This window comes from Mastigoproctus giganteus, chromosome 1 (assembly GCF_048544385.1).
Source record: "Mastigoproctus giganteus isolate SK-2022 chromosome 1, ASM4854438v1, whole genome shotgun sequence".
Taxonomy (NCBI): domain Eukaryota; kingdom Metazoa; phylum Arthropoda; class Arachnida; order Uropygi; family Thelyphonidae; genus Mastigoproctus; species Mastigoproctus giganteus.
Genome location: NC_143575.1, coordinates 182,419,575 through 182,444,021, shown reverse-complemented (window position 1 = coordinate 182,444,021; position 24,447 = coordinate 182,419,575). Strand labels below are relative to the sequence as shown.

Below are 24,447 nucleotides of genomic sequence, written 5' to 3'. Positions count from 1 at the left end.
TGATACTTAAATACCAGTTAGGGAGCAGTTTGCGATCAGACTGCTCTATTTACTGTGTTTAATGCTTCTGTTTTTCTTTTAGGGATCTTGAAGGCAACAACATACGAATCATCGAAAATTCAGCCTTACATTTTCTCCCAAGTCTGGAATCCCTGTGAGTAACCATTTCTAAATCTGCTTACAGTAATCAAAGATTTTGTAATATCTGAAATAAGAGTATGATAACCAGTATTTTACACTTTTATTTTGTTTCAGTTAATGATGAATGTTATCACTAATAACATTTTCATTGATAATTGCAGCCATTTGAAATTTTAATAACTTTATCGTCATTAATTTACAGTGATCTACGAAATAACCAGTTGAGGAAGTTACAACCAGGGATCTTTGATAACTTGACTTCATTGCAATACGTGTAAGTAGCCACTACCTCTTTTGGCTTTCATAACTATATGCCAGTTTCAAAATAAGACCATACGTAAGAAATTTTCTTAGACACTTTCGGCGTTTGACAATTTAGTTCCAGGCTGCGCATGCCAAAAAAACGTAAGACCGTGATGCAACACGCCATGTCAGCTGACCTACCTTATTTCTTCTCTCTCAAGGTCAACTGCGTATCGTAAGTCTTTCGCACGCGGTCACGTTTAAGGTGTTACGTGGTTCAAGGCATCATCATTGCGTTAAACGATGGAATAAAGAGCAAACATTAAATTTTGTTTCAATTGGGGTAAAAGTAAAACGTTGAAAGATCCGATTTGGTAGTGTAGAGGACATTAAAAGAAACGTGACAAAGATAAGTGTTTAATAATATTTTCCAACAATTCTATGAATGATCTCACGCATATATGTGTAATTGCCCAAGCCGACTTTGAAAAAAAAAACAAAAAACGAAAACAAAAAACAAAAAACGAAAATAAAATGAAAACAAAAATTGTTTTCATTTTAATGTCTCTTTTTCTTTTAATTAACAGCCCTGGAACTTAATTCGTCAAACGTCTTCATAAGAGTGAGTTACAATAGAGTTTATTAACTCCGAAAAGACATTGAAACTGATTTTTTATTGCAGATACTTTGACGAGTTCCGAATGTGTTCAAGCGCACTCCACGTGCGTGTATGTAAGCCCCGAGGAGATGGAATTAGCAGCATCGCTCACCTGCTGGACAACGTGGTGTTGCGGGTGAGTGTGTGGATCGTCGCAGTGGTTGCATGTTTGGGAAACATCTTTGTGCTAATCGGTCGCATCTTACTGACTGAACCCAATGAGGTGCACTCTTTCTACATCAAGAACCTGTCGCTGGCAGACCTGTTGATGGGAGTGTATCTCCTTATCATCGCTTCTTACGACACTGCATTTCGTGGGGAATACATCAAGCACGAGAGCAGATGGCGACATAGCTGGCAGTGCAATTTCTGTGGGTTTCTCAGTACTTTGAGTAGTGAGTCGTCGGTGTTAACCCTTACCGTTATCACCGTCGATCGCTATACGTCGATTCTCCATCCTCTAACACTTAAACAACGTACCATTCGCTTTGCCATCTCCTGCATGCTGCTGGTTTGGGCGGCAGCCATTCTGTTTTCCTTGTTACCAGTGCTGAACATCGATTACTACGGAGACGAGTTTTATGGTAACAATGGTGTGTGCTTGCCACTTCATATCCACGATCCCTTCGCTCAAGCCTGGGAATATTCTACATTCCTGTTTTGTGGTGTCAACATGGCTGCCTTCGCTTTCATAGTATTTGCCTATATCAGGATGTTTTTCACCATCACTCATTCTAAAATTGGACTCCGCTCCACCCAGCAGCTCCACGACAGGACAATTGCAAAACGCTTTGCCTTCATTGTAGGAACGGACTTTTTCTGTTGGGTGCCCATAGTTTTCATCAAGTTCATAGCCATGGGTGGTAAGTACACCTTTCAGGTCTTAATATGAATAAAGTGTGGTGAGTGGTACTAGATACTGAGAGGGATTATTGTAGTTTATAGCATAATCAGAATTATACAAACATGTGGACATGTGTTTATGTAAGGGGCGGCTCAGTTCAACTCCGCCTCGTATCTCTGTGAAGAACAGTATCACTACAAATGGGCCAGATATGTGAAAGACGTAGGTTTATGTGTATTATATGTGTATCTGTTGTAATGTTCTGGCCGCTTGGCTACCTAGAAGCATCAGTCACCTGGACAGATGATTTTGTGTACTCATCCACACCACGGGAAGGTGGGCCAGTTCCAGTAGATGGGACACCTATGGTCTCAGAGTATGAGACAACAAAATAATTAAAAAAAGATTAAAAAAATAAATTCCTTCTCTGGGGCCTACTCCAGAAGGGGGAAAAACCCGAAAGGACGAGAAGGGAAAAAAATAAAAATAATGAAAACCGAAAGAAAGAGGGTGGAGGAAAAAGAGAGAGAGAGAGATAAAGAAAAGAAGAGTAGACCTTCCAGTTGTGCAACCATTAAGAACGGCAGCATCCACTTCGAAGCCTCCAGCCAGATGGATTTTATCAACCTCGTATCACTGGAATCATATTTTCCTTAGTTCAAACACTTCTTTAGCAAAAACCTGGAACATCTGACACTTACAACGGTCTCTTAAAAATATAGCTTCTTCTCCTGGAGCTACACCCTCGAGAATTTCACGTATCGCTGTCCTGGCATTGTCATATATTCGACAATCATATAGTGTGTGCTGCCAGCCATCCATAGCCCCGCAAAAACAACGGTCCGTGTTATTTAGTCCTAATGCATATAATTTCTCATTCATTGACCCGTGCCCTGTTAACAAAAATGACGACTGTAAACTAGGTTTTTATCAATTGAGAAAAGTCACGTTCGGGATAAACAAATTGGTCACTCTTCCAGTAGGTATGGTATCCCATCTTATCTGCCGTAAATTGATTACTTCATTCATACATCTTTTCTTTTCGCCTCTACAGTCAGAGCGAATATTGATCTCTGTAGGAATTTTCCTCTTAATACGGTAGCAAAAACCACGATACAACAAATGTAGATCCAAGGGTAGCGCTCCAGCCAACACCTGCAACGTGGCAGTGGACACCGTTCTGCACAATCTTAGAATACCAAGAAGCATGATGCGCTGTATGGAATTTAGTTTAGCCCGAAACGTAGCTATTTTAACTCTATGGAACCAGGCTCCTGCAGCGTACGTAGTTATAGGAAGGAATACTGCCTTGTAATACAGAAACAGTGTTTTATGTGATAGGCCCCATTCAGACTTTGAAATTCTAATGATAGCACCAGAAAATTTCCTGATTTTATTGCTTAAATATAATAAGTACTGATGAAATTTACTGTCCACAATAATTCCCAGGTATTTGGTATCAAGGACCATAGGTAACTGTACACCATTCAACTTGATCTGAGGAGATCGATTTATATCCAAAGCTATTTTAAATAACATCATTTTAGTTTTGTAAGGACTAATAAGAAGCTTATAGCTTTGAGCCCAAGAACTTAAGTCTGTCATCACACTACTAGCTCTCTCTTCTAAGAGTGAGCGAGATCGTCCTGCAATTATAATTGTCAGATCATCTGCAAATGCCAGCACCTTACAATTAGGGAATGTGCGAACCAACCAATTCTGTAAGACTAGGTTCCAAATAAGGGGTTCCAAGACAGAACCCCTTATTTCGTAGCTCGAAGTGCTTGGACTTCGCTAGCACATATCTATTTGAAAAGTAACTGTTGAAAAGCATATATAATTCCTTGGAACAATCAGCGTTTCTTAACTGAGCCATCGCTGCCTCCCACCAAACAGTATCAAATGCCCCTTCGAAATCCACGTACATTGCTAATTCATATTTGGATGTAGAATTCTCAATATGCGTTCGAAATGCCACTAGACAATCTTCACAGGATTTCCGAGGAGTGAACCTATAGTGCTGAAGCGAGATCATATCCTGCTGTACTAGCAGGTCGGTTACCCGTAATGCCATTAACCTTTCAAGGATTTTGCCAAAATAGCGATAGGACGATATGATTTAGGTTCAGATAGTGGCTTCCCAGGTTTTCTAACTAACTTCAATAATGCAGTTTTCCACTGCGTTGGAAACAGCCCTTCTGTTAGACATTTGTTATACATTAATAAAAGGATATTAGGTAACGTTTTATAGAACCTTGTTATAAATATATTCTCGACTAAATCAATTCCAGGACATTTTGTGAGATTAAGCTTCTTCAAAACCCTTGTAAGTTCTTCCATCGTAAACTCCGCAGTATTTTCTCTAGCTACATAGAGCCGATTATCTCTACGTATACCAGTTTGATACTCAGTATCTTCCTGAGGATCGTCAGTTGGAAATAACTTACTTAAAATTATCTCAACGGAGTCCTTCCAACCAATAGTCTCACTGATATCCGTTGTTACAGTATTAAACACTTCCCCATACCTGAATTTGTCACGTGACAGTTTATATAGTAAACCCCACGGGTTAGAATTTCCCGATTCTTTCACAAAAAGTGTCCATGCCGCCCGTTTTTGATCAGCTATCTTCTTACTATAATTGTTTTTTAAGGATAATAGTCCTCGTGCAGCCTTGCAACCTTGTTGGGGGACCAATGACTTCTGACTTCCTCTGATGACAATCTGACTTCCTCTAGTGAGAATCCGTTGTCGCTAAAATTTTTATTGTATAAATCCTCAACGAAGTCTTCTTCACTTAAATCCTTAGATATGTCGTATATCACGACTGCTGGATTGTGTTTCTTGAGAACCCATGTAGATATGCCCGCAGAGGACACGGGATCCGAAGTAAATATGCTAACTAGGTCAGACTTGGAAGCAGTTTCTGGCATCACGCCTTTGTTACGCGCTAATCTTAAGGATTTTATTTTTACATTCTTGAACTCTGACTTTAAAGTATTAGATACTAAATTTTTCAAGCGGCACTTGTTTTCAGACTACTATTTTCAGAAGCTCATAATATTATGACATTTTCACTTGATCTTACTGATTTTTCCTTCACCCTAAGGTGCTCCGTGGGCAGCATCAGCATATGATCTCACAAAGGAGGCGGCCTAAACTCTGTTCCCTCATACGCTGCTGTATTTGTTTCAGCTGTTTGATTAACTGATTCCTGGATATGATCCATTTTGTTAATATTCCCTACTGAAAAAGTTTTTGTGCAATTTTATCTAGTAAATTGGCTCGGATTTCGATTTCTTTATTAATATCATCTTCAGTTAAGAGAGCTGTGATAACAGTCTCAAGATTTGACCATTTTTCCATAATTTTACTCTTCAGCCTTTTTTAGGAACTTTGTTGGTCTCCCCCATGAGGAAGCTCATTACATCTTTTCTCATATTGGATATCTTGTCACGCATGAAAGAAGGATCCTGTGATTTATCCAGAATTTCTGTCTTGTCATTTTCTCCAGAGCTTACAGAAGTTCCAACTTCTTCAGTTCAAATGTAACCTTCACTATTAGGGTTTTCTTGAGTTAACTGTGATAACGTTTCCCCAGTCGGCTTTGGAGAACTGTACCCTTTGAGCCAGTGACAGGTTTTCTTATCTCCGAACAAAGACTCTTGGGTCGACCATGATGTTCATATCAAAATTAAAAATACAAAATACTTATCTATGCAGATGAGTCCATCGAAGTCACGAGCACAGGCAGGTTGAACATCACTTTATAATAGTCTGGAAACGAGAACATATTATACGTACTTGCAGCTTTAATTATCCAAGTAGGAACTATCTAAGCGGATTACCCATTTCATCTAATAATTGGACTACTCACTGTATCTTTCTTAATATAATTTTTGGTTATTATTTTTCGAACTTCGTCAAATGTATCCAATTTAAATTCACGTTTCACAGTTTATACTAAGAGGGTTATCCCAAAATTAATGTATATTGCTCATGCGCGAGTAGCTATTTGACGTCATAACATTGAATGTGGCGTCAGTCGGAAGTTGCTTTCTGTTGACAAGGTTCCTCCATAAATTTCGTCGTTGAAATGATATAAAGTTTCTAATGGAGTAAGAAAACATGTCGGGTCGAATAATGTAGGAAATCCAGCGGTAGTCAGAACGCTACAGAAATTCTTAATGACTCGAAAGTCGTCGCTGAACGTTTCATAAAGTTGAGGTTACTCTTCAAGGAAGTAATTTTCCGAAAGTTGAAGAGATTTCCATTAAAGCTGAAGCATTCACATCTCAACAGAAATGCGAACAATGTACAGTATATTGTGTCTACACTGAGTAGCCACTTTATTAGGCACACCTTCACTTTTATGAAATGGAGCGCTCCTTCAGTAAAGGCATTACGTGTTTGTATCATGCGATATAAATGGGCAAGACGAAAGATTTGAGTGACTTCGAAAATAAATGACATTGTAGTTGCCAATAGACGCGCTGGTATTAGTATCTTGGAAACTGCAACCTTGATTTAGATTTTTACGTATTACTGCTCGTGTATATCGAGTTTAACCAAATAACATACAGTCAATGGCGATCCTGTGGCCAGAACTCTGTGACTCAATGATGCGAAAGGCCAACCGAGGCTGACAAGACTTATGCAAGGTAGCAGAAAGGTTACATCAGTCAATTAACAATCTGGTACAACAGAGGCAACGAAAGACGTATTTAAGAACTCACAACTCGTCATTACTGTGTCACAGATGGACTATTACAGCCAAGGACTGAACAAGGTGCCATTCTTGGCAGAAAAAGGCAAGAAGATCAATGGAACACCAACACTAGACAGTGGCAGACTAAAAACGTTTCTGGTCTTTCGAATCCTGGTTCCTGCTGTTTCATGCTGATGGGACTAGAACAAAGCAAAAATAGCATGGGTCCGTGGATCCGTACTGCAACGTTTCAATCGTTTTACCGCTTTTAACCATCTGACTGAGCCGTATACACTCAGTCAGATTTTATCCGACAATGACAATGTGTCTGCTATTTTTAGTTTCCTAAAATCAATAAACCTTTTTACACGCATTTAAAAAAAAAAAAAATCTTATTATTTTAACATTTACTATGGTTACTTGTTTACTGATCTTTGTCTTTTATAGTTTATACTTGTTTTTATACCCTGACTTAGTGACCTAATTCATTAGGTCACTGAAAGTTTTACCTTTTTATGACAAGGTTTTGGCGCATTATAGCCTTAGTTGCTGATGCGCCAATAAAACTCAACCAAACTCAAACGCAACGTTTCAAAATGCAAGCTGATGGTGGCAGGATAACGGTGTGGGAAAGGTTTTCGTGGTGTATATTGGGTCGCTTGAAATAAATGGAGTAAACGTCTGGATACCACGGGTTATCTGGAAATTGTTCCAAGACACCAATGAGTTCTTCCAGCCGGATAATGCGCCGTATCACAAAACTATAATTGTACAGAACTAGTTCCAGGAGCATGACAATGAATTCAGCCTACTGTGATTCCTCCTCATTCGCTAGATCTCAATCCTTTCAGGAACTCCTCCAAGATAGAAATGTAGGTTATTGCATTCACAGTTCCGTTAATAATAATCTTAATTCGCTTGTTATGCTTGTTATGCATCCCCAGACCATCTGACCAGTGAGGAACTTTACAGTCGGTGTTATGCAGTCAGGATGGTATGCCTCCGATGTTCGTCTTCTGAAATATCTCTTCCCATCCGAGCCATGCAGAATGAATTTCAATTCGTCAGAAAAGATGACGGTGTCCCATTGCTCTTGAGTCCACGAAACATGCGTTTTAGCCCAAGCAAGTCGCTTCTTCCTCATTTGTTCGGTCAACAAACACTTCTTCTTGGGCCGATAGGCATGCAGACCACATTCCGAAAGCCACCTTTGGGTAGTTGGTGCACTTGTTTGAACACCAGAGGCCATCTCAAAGTTCAATTTTAGATGAGAAGCAGTAGCATGGCGATTACGAAGGCATAGCCGTTTCAAATATCGATTTTGGGAAGGCGTAGTCACTCTCTTACGGCTTGATCCAGGTCTTCTCTTCACATCACCGGTTTCACACTTTAATTTCAGCACTCGGGATACTGTTGACTGGTGGCAGCTTATTTTATCAACACGTGTAGAAAGCCATTCCTAGGACAGAGCAATAGCTACAATTTTTTTTTCTTGGTGTCAACTGAACATATGGAGCCATGCTTACACCTCCACAAAACAGGATACTAATGAGCGTGTATACCCTTCCAGTGCCGTATTTATAGAAACGGCTGATGCAATACTTTGCAATTACTGTCTGTGCAATAGAAGCGTTATCTGTCGCAATACCTTTGATTTGCCACAAACAAAAGGACTGTAATCAAACAATATCCTATACATTTCGCTACACGTTACTTTTTTTTAAGGTGATGCAGTTTTTTTGTCCGCCACTGTAGATCTTGACCCTCTCAATCATCATCTTCCTTGCACATTAGGTCTCCTCACAGGTCTGCGCTATTTAATTGCCTCATTCTCTAGAATGCAGCAATCTTGCCTTGCGGTACCCCACGTGTTGCTCCCCCAAAGTAGACTGTGAGTTGACAATTTTGCGTTAATTTTTCCGCTTACTAACTGAGAAGGATGACAAACTTAGTGAAAAATCTTGATGTACATCTGTAGTCAGTATAGCATTTTGCACTTCTCTACCAAATGCTCCCTCGTGGTTAGCACAGTTGATAGGATCGTCGTCCTCCCCACAAAAGACCTGAGTTCGAGTGCCGTTGATGCCGTGAGGAATTTGTATGGGTCCTTTTGCCAACTTGGCTGAGTTAGTCAGTTTCAGGAGAGGGAAGCATGGTTTTTCATCCAGGAAACAGAAAATCGACCCACACACAGGGTGGTAAAGACCTGACTTCGAGTCCTGTTGATGACGGAAGGAATTTTTATGGGCGTTTTCACAACATGGCTGAGTTACTCGGTCATAGGCGAGGATAGCATGGTTTATTACTCCAGAATCTCTAGTTTTTCATCCAGAAAACAGAAAATCGACCTCAGAAAAATGCAATTTACAGACGATATTCACGACATAATATTGCCTTAGGTGCTGATGCTCTTAAAACCCTACTACAACAACTAAACTCTACCAAATTTATTGAATATTTTCTAAATTTTACCGTTGTTTTCCTCTTGCGCATAGGTAAAATGTAAACGTCTTGATGCTCTCTCTTTTACAAGTCTACAGTAACAATCCTATTAAATCTCCAAGCTGTTCCAGCTGTATTGGGTAGCTGTTTGAATGACTCTTTCTTTTATGCATTCTAGCAGTAAAGATTTTCTAAAGATACATTCTTTCGAATGACCAAATCATCATTCACCATAAGTCTTTATTTTCCTCCCGAAATTAACTCTTTTTTTATTATTTACCTCGATGGATGGCAGCGCTCTTTTTTAATATTTATTGTTTAAAACTTTAAAGATAAAGAAAAATAATAGTTTTGTTGTGCATAACCATTAAGGGAACGCCTTTTAACATTCGTTGTGGTGCCATCTACTGGTGAGAAACTTAACTTCGTTTAATGATCGTTTGCTTCGATCCACCAACCAGCGGAAAAATATTGGTGGCGTATTTGTTATCTTACCAATTTTATTTAATTTCACAATAGCTAGATTCGATTATAAAAACGAATTAATACGCTTGGTACGCCTTCGAACATCTATTTTATTTGCCTTTAACTGTGATTGATTTTTATATTCTCTGCATGAACAGTTGATAAACAAATAAAAACATTTTGGAAAGATATTCACAGCAATGCAACCTCAACTATCTGTCAGCGCGCGTTGGTGGCCCGCGTGGTATTCTTTCCCTGCCATCTGCTCGCTTACTGTATCCTCGGTAGTTAATGGCTGGGAATGTCAGAGGCGACATCTTTATGAAATCAGGAGGGAGATAAATCGGATGTGATTGATTTTCATTGCTCGACCCTGTGGCCATGGTATTCTGCGAATAAAGACTTATGGTGAATGATGACAGCTCATTGCTACAATACATTATTCTGCAGGGGGCTTTTCACTAAGTGGCTTATACGGAAACAGAAAACATGGGTTATGTCAACATTATGACAGAGTGAGGTAGAAGTTTTTCTTCAATACAATACACAGTTTTGGGACGCCCTTCCAGTCCTTTGTCAACTCAAAAGTTCCTAAAAAAACGATCCACGTTTTGGTATGGATTTCATTCTATGACCTAAACCTTTCTCTTAAAAAGAGTAAATTAAGGAACCTTGGAAGAAACTTTTGGAGGAAACGTATCTTTGCAATCTTCACTTAGAATGATACCGCGATTCACGATTTCTTTGTTCTGCTGTTTATATGGAAGTTTTATAAAGAAGAAATGGCCTTAAATCTCGGGTTGTAGAGATCCATTAAGGGAAGTCTAGTAAACATTTATGGAACTTTATTCACACTCCAGATGTCGCTAACGACTGTTTGAAAGGCCGGTGAACAACATTTTGATAGCCTTCTCTTTTGTATTACGTTCAGTGTGCAGATGCGAGCACTTCCTTTAAGAATATCCATGTTTCTAATTTGTAGGTCAGTGTATCTGATGCGATTTAAGAGCCATTATTCAATGTCTTATGTACCTTTTTTCCCCCAGGAGTGCCTATTCAAGCCGATCTATATGCCTGGATGGCAGTCTTTCTTCTGCCCGTTAATTCTGCATTGAATCCCATACTGTACACCTTGACTACGAAATTATTCAAGCAGCAGATTGCGAAGATCGTATACAACTGCCGTCTTGGAGTTCCTGGTTCGCATGTGAACGACAACTCGGGTATTTCTCTATCTTCCATTCTCCACAACCACAGTAGAAATTCGAAACGTATGGCAGTTACAACCTACTCAGAGGTAAGTAGTACAAATTTAGCTAATGTTCATAGATTAGGGGCTGCAAGACTAGATTTGTGTACATATTAAATATTTCTACATACAAATTACTGCACCCTAAAATTGCGGATTTCTGCTAATTTTTAGAAAAGGATAAAGTGATTGAAAATCTGACATCAATATGGCTATGACAAAAAGCAAATATCTGCATGGTTTTCATATATCAAACCTTCCATTAATTCAAGCATGAATTGCGGAAAAAGCAAGGCTAACAAGACTTGAAGGGTCCTGTCTTCTGACTCGTCGTTGAGTAAAAGCAATTAAATTTCCAGCATGTTGTAATCGGATGAGAGAAGATGGCCCCTTACACAACCGCTGTTGATACTTCAATACCTAAGACAAGTCGAAGTTAAACTTTTAAGCTGGTTGCTTAATAAGATTCATCTAGCGAAAATCCATTTATTCTCTAAGTCAATTATTAGGATTCTGTCTTCTCATTTAGCAAGTCGGTAATCAGTGTCGATGAGCAGCTCTAAATTAAGCCCTCTCTCTCCTGCTATTCCGAAATACTCATCATTAATCCATTTTCCTGTTTAGAACTTTGAAAGCCGTAATAAAATTTGTCCTGTTGACTTAATTTTCTTGAAACTAAGTTCAGGCTCCTTTTGGTACAAATTTGAAAGCCTATTAACTAGATTTTTTTTGGTTTCCGAAAGACTAAAATATACATCGAGTTGTCATTCATTTTTCAAAGTATTTTTCTTATTCCTTAAATTCACTGAAATGATTGTCAAATTTTGGCCCTTCGCGTGTGGCCCATCGGTTAACATTTTGAAAAGGAAAAGGTCTGGGTTCGAATTTTTTGTGGGCGCTTTTTTATACACAGTGGCCAAGTTAGTCAGTGTCAGGAGTGGGCAGCATATTTTTTATCGATCAAAACCGATTAATACGATCTATACTATCTTTAACTATTAACTACAAAATAAAACAGCTATTAGATAATTTGTTATCCATGGAAGGCTTTCAAAGTCCTTTATGCTATAAGCAGAATCTGTAAGTATGGAGTACTCGCGAAAAAAATATACGTGAAGAGTAATCCACTCATTAATATGTACTGTAGTTAAAATAAATTGCTAATTCTTTTGTTTTTATTTTTGCAGAATAACAGCAACAAGACTGCTGTGTTATCAGGCAACAAGCAACATCATTATTCTAATGGCAAGAAGAGGGTATCGTCCCGAGCAGCAAATAGCATGTTATAGTAATCGCAGTTTGTGTAGAACCACGTGGACAGTGCCATACGAGCTTACTGATGAGTTTTTCAATGGGAAAGAGACCAACTGTAAATACAAAAATTCTTATTTTGAAAGGCAGCTGATTGAAAACTGTAAATAACTTTGTGTGGTTACTGAAGTACCTTGTGAGGCTGACTTAAAAAAAAACAAACTATTTTAATTATGGTGTGATGTAATATAAACAATTTCTGTGATATATTAAGTAAATAACTAGTGTTGTAGTAATGGTAATTAGAATCTGATGAAGCATTCCTACGTCGCTAATTTAATCAGCACTCACATGACGGATTTTTTCTTGTGACATTAAACATCGATATCCCTGGCTAAGAAACATGTAATCTTACACTCTTGTGTAACACCCTGCTAAAAGCCTTCAGATACAGGTTTTTGCTTCTAAAGGATCAATGAAAAATTCTACCGTAGCTCTTGGAAGATTCTTTCAGTTATCTTGACTGAATCGACAGTTAATCACAAAAGACGTGGCCCTCGTGGGTAGCACAGGTGGTAGGATCGCCGTCCTCCCCACACCGGGTGGAAAGGACCTGAGTTCGAGTCTCTTCACTGACGGGAAGAATTTTTATGGGCTTTTTTCACAGCATGGCTGAACTAGTCGGTCTCTGGCGAGGGTTGCATGGTTTTTTTCTCCCGGAAACTCTGGTTTTTGGCCCAGCAAACAGAAAGTCGATCTCAGAACACAAGCAATTTACAGACAATACACACGGAACAATATGGTCTTAGTTTCTGGTGATCCTAAAACCCAACAACAACAAAAGACCTGAATCTGCTACACTTTTTTCCTCAGTTTAACTAAAAGGTACTTGTTGCAGAGATCATTCTAGTTCTAGTATCGTCATTAAGAAATTGGAAAACTGTGCTTTATTGTTTTTTCGTGAGCTGTTTACTCTATAAATAACTTCAGAAGACCTTCAGGAAGATTCAACTAGATTATAATGAAGTTGTTATATTTAAGGCGCTAGCATCTGCAGTTTCACTAGTAGTATTCGAAAATCCGTTTACCGTTTACAAGTATAAATATTAACTAATTTACGAAACGGTTGTTCAAAATGATGATCTCATGCTTTAGCGAGTATACTTGTTTTTATTTTGAATTTCTTCTAGTTCGTTAATTGCATCGGATGCCAGTTTCAGAAGAAAACTTAATTTTACGTAAACTGAATGGGAGTTATGAAGAAGGGAAGGACAATCTTGGTGAACTTGATCAGGTCTTCTCTTTCTGATTTATCTGATCTGTCTAATGACGCCATCGGTTGGTATATTTGTCATTGTCTGCGGATGTAATTTGTATTCCGCTCAACTACAATATCATTACTGTGTTGTGACACCTTTGACAACACAACTTTCAGAGGACTGGAGACAACAGTTCTCTTTATTTCCAGGTTTTGTAAACCGAGCTAATCTAAAGACCATGAAAACGAGCTTTGCACCTAGTAGAAGCAGCACTGAGAGCAGCATCTCAGTGTTGCCAACACGCAACGCTTTATAATATCGTGCAGTTACCCATAATTACCAGAGAAGGAAAAACATCAAGTTATTTTCAAACGGTATATTACAAGTATAAATATGAATTCGATATGATACAGCAACTTGACATGAACACTGCTGATTGATATCTTCTACCGGGATCCATAACAATCTGCAGTAGAATAGAACAAAAACCCAGAATATACCGCCCGAAACTCTAGTATCTTCATTAACAACTCGAATGCTGTTTCAAGCTATACCTTTTAGGAATGTCATCATAATGTTTTTTAAATTGAAATTCTTATAATCTGCTATGAAATAATAATGCGCAGGAAGAGTGCTTTAAAAAATACGTTGGTAATTTTAGTTGCTATGCTATCGAAGATTCGTATCATATTTCGAGTTATTTTTATGCATTGGGTTAATAAATTCTTCGTCAAGTAGATAAAATTTAATATAACAAAAGTCCTACTAGGACATTATGATTACTGTATATATATATTTTTTTCTTGGTGCATACATATTGGATAAAGTCGAAAAGTACTTTTCAGCGATCAGCTTTGGTTAGGTAATAACAAATAATTTATATAACTTATTTTAATCGGTTAATATTCATTTAAAAATTTGATACTGAAGTCGCCGATCCGTTCATGTTTTCCAATATAGAACTGAATAAAATGAGCAAAATACACATTGCTGATTGAGTGATATGAATCGCATCCTGACCCAAATAGATCGATATCTGGTAAACTTGAGGAGTTTTATATTTTTTGTACAGCCTTGGAGTAAAAGTACAACAAATCTTGGAAGTGGTACATCAGTTATGCGTGTACTTCAAGATTCGTACTGAGCTACCTAAAGAGAAATTCGTACACGACGAAAGAAGGAGGATGTGGATAGTGGTTTCTTTTAGCAAGAAAACCAGGAGTTCATCGGTTGAAATTGGGTGAGTGTATGGATCAAGCCCATGGAACCATTCTTGCATGAGGTATCTTGAATTGCACAGCACATATCCTGTTGGTCGGTGGGAGAAAAGAGAGGCCAAGTTATAAGATTTATTTGGTCAGTGACATTAAATGGGTTTACCAGCCAGACAGACAGACCACGGCCATCAAAATCCTCTGTATCCTTTCAAATCCTTAGCCATTGAGTCCTCCCAAGATTTTCGGAGAACTCATTCCTTCATCCTGTCTTTTTTGGTAGCTGGTATTTAGCCTAAATACCTAAATAGTAGCTGGTTCCAATAAGATAATACCAGCTTCATACCGCGACAGCCTGCTGGTAGTCTTCTGCCGACCTATTATGGACAGTATCCAACGTTCCACGGTGTTGTTTGTACTAGGTTTATGAGACAGCGTGGCTGTCCATTGGCCTGTACACTCCTCTGACCTCTTGTATGTCGATCACGTTTTCTCTGGTCGTTTTGTACCAATGGCTTGTTTTATCTACTAGCTATTGTTCCTCTTATATACTTGATACTGTAAGATTCATTTGGTCCGTGGTCATCACCATCCTGGTCACCCGTCCACCATAACTACAAAATACCATTCCCAGTTCAAAATTTGGTAGCCCACATCTTCTCTTTTCCAAATGAATGTTCTGTGAATAACTGCCAGATATTATCTATTGTTTATCCATAGACACTTGACATACATTTCCTTGCAAAGGAGAGTATTCCTGATAAACTGGGCATAGAGAGGGAGAGGCAGCAGAAGCAGTAGTTGGTCATTTTATTCTGTTTTGTCTGTACACGTATTACGGTTGTATTTAATTTTACTTCTATTACTCTGATTTTATTATACGAAGAAAATTTATATTCCCCTATATACACTACGAAGATTTTAACTGAATGTTTAGCAACACACCTATGAAATGAAAAAGTAGTTAGTAATTTTAATCAAAATCAACATACTTCTAGATCAGATCATATAATAAAGAACTTCGTATAGATGAAATGGAGTGAATCCTAAACATATGGTCAACAAATACAAGGTGGAGCTAAGAAGAAACGAGAAATATTATTTTAAATACAACAATTTCAGTGTTTATCCCCTTCAAAGTACTCTCCAGCCGCGCCTATGTGGCGATCCATTCGCGAATTCCAGGATCTAAACAGCAGTGGAAGTCCTCGGAAGATACCGCCTTTAATTGCTGCGTTGTGTTCTTCTGAATGTCTGCTAAGTCCTCAAATCGTTTTCCTTTAAGGTGGAAAAACGTCGCCAGATCTGGAGAATAGAAAGGATGGTCCAATGTTGTGATCTTGTTTTTCATTAAAATCCTTTGCTCTAAATTACGATCACTGATTTTTCCACCGAAGGATTAAAACACTGATTCACTTAAAGAGGCATAGTTCAATCAAGGTGGATTTCAATTTTCGGGTACAGAAAAAAGTCGCCAGATCTGGAGAATAGAAAGGATGGTCCAATGTTGTGATCTTGTTTTACATTAAAATCCTTTGCTCTAAATTGCGATCACTGATTGTTCCACTGAAGGATTAAACACTGATTCACTTAAAGAAGCACAGTTCAATCAAAACTTAATCGATTACAACGAAACAAGAACTGACCTGTATAAAACAAGTTACACCACAATATCAATGCCATTGACATGCCCAGTGACATTGGTAAGCAGCAATTCTCGTTTCATTTGAGCCACGCCTTGTACCTATACCTTTACATGAGATATTCATACGCACATTGCTTGATAGGTCCATAATGTTTTGTTTATTTTTTGTATGCTGATATTCTCGCAACGAGCCACACGTGTATATAGATACATGTTCAATGTCAGTCACATATTAACAAAAATTGTAAATATGTCTTGTGCGGCAGCCTAATGATCAAATTTGTGCCAAATGATGTTAATCAATTTTCTCTTTAATATTAAATATTTAGGAGAAAAGGGGGCAGATATTGGTGAAACAATAGGACGGTATAGTTCATTTGTTATTTTAGCACCTCTACAGTACAAATTTTGATTAGTATTCGCTACCATTAGTAACAAAGGTGTGTATAATTAAAAAACCAATTTTGTTTATCAAAACGTCCGGGTAGTGGCGCTTCCATCGATTTCAGTTGTCTGTAAAATACGTTATTTGAACGTATCATATTAATGTTATTTGGATACCTTTCCTAGCTTTAGATCTCATCTCCACGTGAACTAAATGTAAATAAAAGACCGCATCGATGTAAAATAGTCCAACAGCACAACGTTGTATTTGTCATCAAGACTCGATAAATCACATTTAATTCTTTCTAGTTATTTTCTAAGTGATCATTATCTCTGGAGCGAGTTTCATTGCTCTACAGTATTGCTGACTAGGAATATTTTTGGGATCACTTCCTTGATATAGAAATTTGATTTTTTCAATTTGAATCTCTGATATTTTAAATGAATTTTGTGAACTTTCATGTATGTATGACTGATAAAAAACAATAAAATATTTAGATAAAAAAGGTGTCCTTTCTTTATTTTATTGCGTCAAGTATTACCTACACTACAGCATCTGTTATGAATTTTACAACACAGAATATGACATTTCATTTCACAAGAGACAAGCTGTCTTCTATTTAGAATTATTTCATATTTATTATTATTATTCAGACAATAATATTCACTTTTAAAGTGGAATTTTTATTTAATAATAAATGTTTGGTAAGTTTGATACGTTACTAATTAAATGTGTTAATATATCACGAGCCTCGAGGCACTTTTAACCAAAATTGCACGCTCATTAACATAAATAATGCGAAATTACACGAACTGCATTGTTTTATGTAAAATTTATCTTAGGTTAGCTCAATGTGGTTGTCATCTATGATTTCAAACTTGCTTCATTTATTAATTCATGTTTCAGAGATATAAGTTGTTTTCGTGGTGGAAATCATTGCTGACTTTAAGAAAGCCAAGTTGTTCTTTGCACTCAGAGAGCTTTTCTCTTAACTCAAATTGGGCTTGCGTTTACTTATGATTCTTACTCCACCTCTAACCATTTGAATTGGACGCTTCTGGCTAATGCTCGATTCAAGTGTTCAGAGGGCGCTACAGGTCGTTTGTGGCATCGACAGTTTTGCATGTTTTTTTGTGTGACGGATGTTGCTGTACTAATGTGCCGAATTTTAAAGTGGTTAATTTTTTTAATGGGTGAGTGGCTTCTTTTAGTAATTAATTTGGATTTAATGTTTTGAGAGGACATTGCGTAGTTGTCAATAATGATTTACTTTGATATATATGAACAAGATTAATTAACTGTGAAATCTTTATCCAGTGAGCGTAGTTCAACTCCTTCACCTTAACTGCTTAATTAATAACTGACAACACGGAATTCAAAACTGTTGCAAATTAATAAGTAGTTTTATTATGTAGGAGTTTAACTTATGTAAAGTTTCTTCCAAAAACTCATTTAATAATAATCAGGTGGTTTAATTATGTTATTCCTATTTCACGTTAATTCATTTATTGCTGAGAGGTTTCATGGAACTTCACCCATAAAATGTTTCTTTATTATGGGAACAACTTGCTTAACCACTTGATTGCCCATTAAGAAAAAAATCATTTTAAGTTACTGTTTTAGTCCTTTTTGCCATTGAATATTTGGCATCGTCGGTTCAAATTAATGCAATACTTTTATAGTTATCGGTAACTCTCAGGTTTAAGTATGCATTTATCGCTGAGGCTAGTTTGCTTTATAAAAATCAAATTTGCGTACCTAATTTTGCTCATATGATCAGAAGTATCGCTTGAAAACCTAGATTCGAAATCAAATGGAACGTGCCTTTACTTCTAAAAATATCCTCCCTCCCCCACACACTTTGAACGGCATTCCATTTCGTCAGAACCACCTGAATTCGTTGAAAAAAGTGCAAGAATATTAGATTGAATTGGTGAAAAATGTGATTGATCTGAATGTATGCCATAAGTTTTGTTCATTAAGAAGTTTTGTGAGAAGATAAAAATACTCAATTATTTTTCTGCAATTACCGAGAGTCGAAGCTAATTTGAGGATGAGTACTCTCAATAGCGAGAATAATTGTAGAGTGCTGAAATGGCTGAAAAAAAGTAGGTAATTAAGGTAGGAAATCATAGGCTCGCCTCAGTTCGATAATTATAACGTAATTTTCTTCACTCGTCGGATTATGATTTACTTTCGTTGCTTGTCTTCATTAACGCCACGTTTAAAAATCAATTCCATTTTCTTTTAGAGGAAGAAATGTCTGAATAAATTGAAGTGTCTTCCGTGAACTGGGCGGATTGCCCAGGAATGGCAAATATATTTGAATTATGGAATACTTTTAAAGCGAAAATCACAAAGCCATGAACGCTTATGTAAACTCCTTTAAGAAAATATTACAGGAGGAAGATTTCGATGTTACAGAGCGATGGAAAGTACTGAAGCCTACAACAGGTACAAATTCATCTGTAATAGTACCACAAATAAGTTCAGGAAGGCCAAGGCTATGAGAAAGCATTGGCTAAGGAAGCATAGAATGGGAATATGCAATTTTTCGTGTATGTCAATACAAGGAAGAAAAAAGAAAATCATATTGGACCCTTGTGCTCTGGGTGGGAAAGTCTTAGACAACCCAGTTGTGTTGCAGATGAATTGAACAGGTACTTCTGTCTTTACTGACCAATGACTTCATGCCGAGACATGAAATTAGTGATGTCATAATTACAGATGATTGCTTATTAGAAAAACTTTAGAGCATAAAGGCAAGTAAGGCTCCTGGAGTTGATGACGCATACCCTATAGTTTTGATGGAGAGCGCGAGGGAGTGTAGTGAACCATTGAGGTTAATTATGAAGGCATCTTAGGATTCAGGGGAGATTCCTTTGGATTGGAGAAGTGCCAATGTGTCGCAAATACATAAAAGCGGTTCTAAGAGTGAAGTTGGTAACTACAGATCGGTTAGTCTGACTTCAGTGGTAGGAAAAATCTTAGAAGCAATGATTAAGAGTGCAATCCGGGAATATTTAGATAGATATGGCATTCTGAAGGGCATACAACATGGTTTTAAGGGTAAATCATCCTTAACTAATTTAGTAGGCTATTATGACACACTCATGAGCTGGATTTATAGAATAATTTCGATATTGTTTATTTGGATTTTAACAAAGCATTTGACTCGGTCCCTCATGAGAGGTTTTTGTATAAGCTTGAACAGGTTTGGGATTACTGGTAAGCTTCTAAGACAGATTGCTAGGCTGCAGTGCAGACGGCAGAAGGTTGTGATTAATGGGTATTCTTCAGATTGGTGTAACGTCAGGAGTGGGGTCCCTCAAGGATCTGTTCTTGGATCACTGTTTTTTCTCATTTTGTTAAATGACATCGACGAAGGGACAGAAGGCGTGATGTCAAAATTTGCAGATGACGTAAATATTTACAGAGTCGTTAATGATCAGTGCCAAGCAGAGCTCCTTCAGGATGACTTCAACAGGCTTCAGAGATTTATTTTATTATTTATTTATTTATTAACACACAACTGTATATACATTCTCAAGTTATCTTAATCAATTTACATACAATATTAATCAATTTATATACAATATTTATATACAGATTTATATACATGCTCTTATATATACTGTAGTCTTTCTGTACATTGATTGTGTGTGTCCTGATATGAAGGGTGGCTCCTAGACACAAGCCCATCTCCACCTTTTACTCCTGAGAAAGCTCAGAACGTCTGCAAGACAGGCCTGAAAAAAAGAGCATTATGTCAGGCCATTTCGCCACCAGGGATTAACTAACACCTGGATCCACCATTCTCTATGTGTGCTGTAATGCACAAATCCTGCACCTACCGGAAGTAGTGCTATACTGGTAGGTGCCAGCAATCCCGCCCCCAAGGCTGCCCAAACTTGGAGGCCAGCGAAAAAAAAAAAAATAATAAAAAATAAAAATAAAAATAAAATAAAAAATAAAAATAAAAATTTTCCAACTAAGAACAATGTACACTTGTTGAAAAAAAAAAGCAACATTATACGATTATTTACATGCAAATAGCAAATACATACACTTACATTAACTTAACACTTAGAAACATTAACATTATCTCCACTTTAGAGTCCATCTACAAATGCAAGCCTGAATTGGGTGTCCAGGAGCAGAAGATCATCTCGCTGTAGACAAGAAACATCCTATAAAGATGACATTACACGAAGTGTTCTGTCGTCAAATGTGCAGCACTTCCCTTAATTGGTATCCTGCAATAGATTTCTTAGCTCCTGTCTTCTTTTAAAAACTTTGGCCGAGAATTCCTGAAGCAAAGCAAAGATGTCCCACCTCTGAACCAAGAGAGGTAAATTATTCTCCGTGAGGTTTGGCAACCTATTTAGTAATTCCTGCGTGTCTGAAGTATACAGTCCGCATTCAAGGATGACATGTCTCCAAGATTCCACCTCACCGCACGAACAGTAGGGGTCAGGTTCTAATCCTCTTTCAAATAGTTTGGCCCTTAAGCCATGTCCAGTGATTAAGTAACTCGTGGTCATGGTGGGAGCAAACCAAGACGACACCCTCCTGTCCATTGCAAAGCTTACGGCTGGAATGAAGCCCCTTGTAATGGTTCCATACTCACTCAAATCCCAACGTTGCTGCCAGCAATTCACAAGCTCGCCCCAAATTCTACGTTTTTCCTCCTTTATGTTGTTATTTGGATTAGAGGTGATATTCAATATTTGTAACGCCCTTCCCTTCTTTAAGTTATATACAATACCTCGGAAAATAATGTGTAAATCCAAGGGGATGGTACCTGCAATAACCTGTAAGGCATTTGTCGACACTGTCCTTGGAGCGCGTATAACTGTAAGCAACATTGTACGTTGCAGGGACAGAAGCTTGGCTTTAGTTGTAACCTTGGTAGCAGCCGCAAACCAAATACCAGCACCATAATCTACAATGGGAAGAAATATCGTCTTGTAGTACAATACCAGAGTTTTTTTGGATAAACCCCATTCCTTGCGGGAAATTCTAACAACTGCAGCTACGAACTTTTTGATTTTTTCATTGATTTTAGTGACATGTACATGAAACCTGAGACGATCATCTAAAGTTAAACCCAGATATTTGGTGTTCTGTACATATGGAATTTGAGTACCATATAGGGTTACCTTTGGCGGCCTTCCATAATCGAAGTGGTGTTTAAACACCATGAAATTGGTCTTGGTGACAGAAATCTTTAGTTTATTCAAACCCGCCCATGCCACTAAATTATTCAAAACTGACTGAATTTTTTGTTCGAGAATTTGTCTTGATCCTCCCTGCACCGCCACCACCAAGTCATCTGCATATGCAACTTTGATGAACTCATCGCTATCCTTCGTGAGCCACTGGTCTAGCACTGCATTCCAAAAGAGAGGTCCCAAGACTGAACCTTGAGGGCATCCTCTTGAAACGGTAGTCGTGTATGATAAATGCTTTGCACATACTCTAATTTGTCGATCCTTAAAGTAAGATCTGAGGACTCTGAACAGGTAGTCATCACACTTTGCCAGTTGCAGTGACCTGAGAGCACTCTCCCACCAAAGGGAATCGAAAGCGCCCTCAAAGTCAATAAAAACAGCAAGAACATATTTGCTGTTTGCCTCCTGAATGTAAGTCAGCAGGGTTGAGATTGCGTCCTCAGTGGAACGTCCTTTTTTGAATCCAAACTGGCAATCAGAGGAGAGATTATGTTCTGTAAATAATTTAAAAATCCTTGGGGCAATCATCCTTTCAAATAATTTGCCAAGATTTGCCAATAAAGAGATTGGCCTGTATGCTCTGGGGTTTGTTTTTGGCTTTCCCGGTTTATGCAAGATTTTTAAGAGCGCAAGCTTCCATTCGAGAGGGAAAAGCCCTTCTAGCAGGCATTTATTAAATAAGTTTAATAAAATCTCAGGGAAGAATTCATAAAATTTTCCAATTACTTGATTCTCAATGAGGTCAATGCCAGGACATCTTTTATGGTTCAATTTAGCTACTGCAGCACCTAGCTCAAGCATATTAAAAATGGCAGTTTCGGTTGTCCCCTTATATTCACGATTAATGCGTCTAATTTCCGCTTGATCAGGGCTGTCCATAAACGGCAAATCTTCCGGAAATAGGCTACTCACTATCCCTTCGACTGTAGATTCCCAGTCCGAAGTTTCTTGATTCTCTCTAATTATCGTGTTGTAAATTTCACCACACAAAAGTTTATTTCTTGAAAGCTTATAGATTATACCCCAAGGGTCAGCATTTCCTGTTTCCTTCACCAGACGTTGCCAACAATTTTGCCTGCTATCAGCAATTGCTTTATGGTACCTCTTCCTCAAGTCTCTGTAATCATTTTTCAAAGCCTGAGTGTCTGCGTCCGATAGATGCCTATTCCTTTGGTATGCTTTTCGTGTTTGTTGAGTTTGTTTTCTCAATTCAGCTAGTGTCGAAGACCACCATGGGACAGAAGTTCTTCCTGTCTGTTTTCTTTTCGTCGAGTAGGCCATCGCTTGATATAAATGATATTGAACCAGAAAAACATATTCTTTTGCTGTTAAGGTGTTAATGATTACTTTGTTATCTCCATTAAAAATTGTATTCAGATATTCACGAAACTTGGTCCAGTTCACCCTGTCCATCCGAAAACGCCTTAAATCCCTTATTGTTATATTCACTTGCCTATCCTCCGGTAAAATCGAGAAGGTGATTGCTCGATGGTCACTATTAATTAGATACGGATTGACGTCCCAATTTTGCACCCTATCCACCAGATTAATGGAGGTTAAAGTAGCATCTATATTAGATTCACCATTTGTCGTCGAGAATGTATATGGTTTATTTGGCAAGTTCTTTACACAGAGATTATGATCCAAGATCAGATCAACCAACTGCTCGCCTCGAGCATCAGAAAAGCCGCTGTTCCAAAGTGTAGACTTAGCGTTGAAATCTGCTGTAATTAGTAAGTTTTTAGCTGAAAATCTGCTACATACCCTGTCAAGTCTGTGTAAGGCTGGCTGAATATCTTCTGAGGGAGGAAAATACTGGGGAACCAGATAAAACGACTGGTCCCTGGAGGAAACCAGGATACAAACTGTGGTAGCAGAACATTCACTTGAGATAGTTGTTATTACTAGTTCACTGTTAAAGATAATTATGGCGGCCTTGGGTCGATCGTCACTTGAGGCAATAATCCTTGCTGAAATTGGATATCCTATAACTTTATACGCTGAACCCCCTACCTGAGAAGAGTAATACGGTTCTTGCAAGCATACAATATCAAACCCCAGATCATCAGCAGCTTTCCTAATCTCGTCCGCCGCTGCACGAGATCTTTGCCCATTAATCTGAAGAATTTTTATTTCGCCGTATTGCAGGTTAACACTTGTTGAATCAATTACCGTTGTATTATTCATGTCTGGTTCTTCGGTCTGTCAATTCAACAGCTTTAAGATTGTCAGAGAAGTGGCAGCTATGTTTTTATGTAGCTAAATGCAAAGTCTTATACTTGGAGAATAGCAACCCACAAATAAATTATACAGCCGGGCAGGGTTAAATTAAAAACAGTGTAGGAGGAAAGGGATCTGGGATTTACAATACGGACAGATATGAAGTTTTCTGAACAGTGTAAACAGGCAGCCCAAGTTATCCTATCGATGATTTATTGAACTTTTAAGTTTTCATATCCTTAGATTTTAAATGGAATAAAGGTGGCTGGATTTTCTTTATCTAGCCGTCTTTATAATGTTCCTTCGCCTATAAATTTTCCTTGACAATGAAACCGATTTTGATATTTTTTTTGGTTACATCAAAAAACTATATATATCAAAATCGGTAGCTAGTTTTTCCCAGTCTGGTTGTTTGATTTTCTAACATATAGAATTGATGGGATGGACGAGACAAGAGCATTAAATGCATTAAATTATTATCGTACAACG

The 24,447-nt window shown here is 37.9% G+C and overlaps 1 protein-coding gene across 1 annotated transcript in view; it reads left to right on the top strand.

The window, feature by feature from the left end:
- Positions 1–12,901, top strand: part of LOC150091351 (uncharacterized) — a 101,343-nt gene extending 88,442 nt beyond the window's left edge. Inside the window, exons 14-18 of the mRNA XM_090383368.1 lie at positions 83–154; positions 344–415; positions 1,067–1,905; positions 10,548–10,798; positions 11,938–12,901. Coding sequence (XP_090239494.1) covers positions 83–154; positions 344–415; positions 1,067–1,905; positions 10,548–10,798; positions 11,938–12,039 — 1,336 coding nt within the window. The 3' untranslated portion in view covers positions 12,040–12,901. The remainder of the gene's footprint in view (positions 1–82; positions 155–343; positions 416–1,066; positions 1,906–10,547; positions 10,799–11,937) is intronic.
- Positions 12,902–24,447: the final 11,546 nt, after the last annotated feature.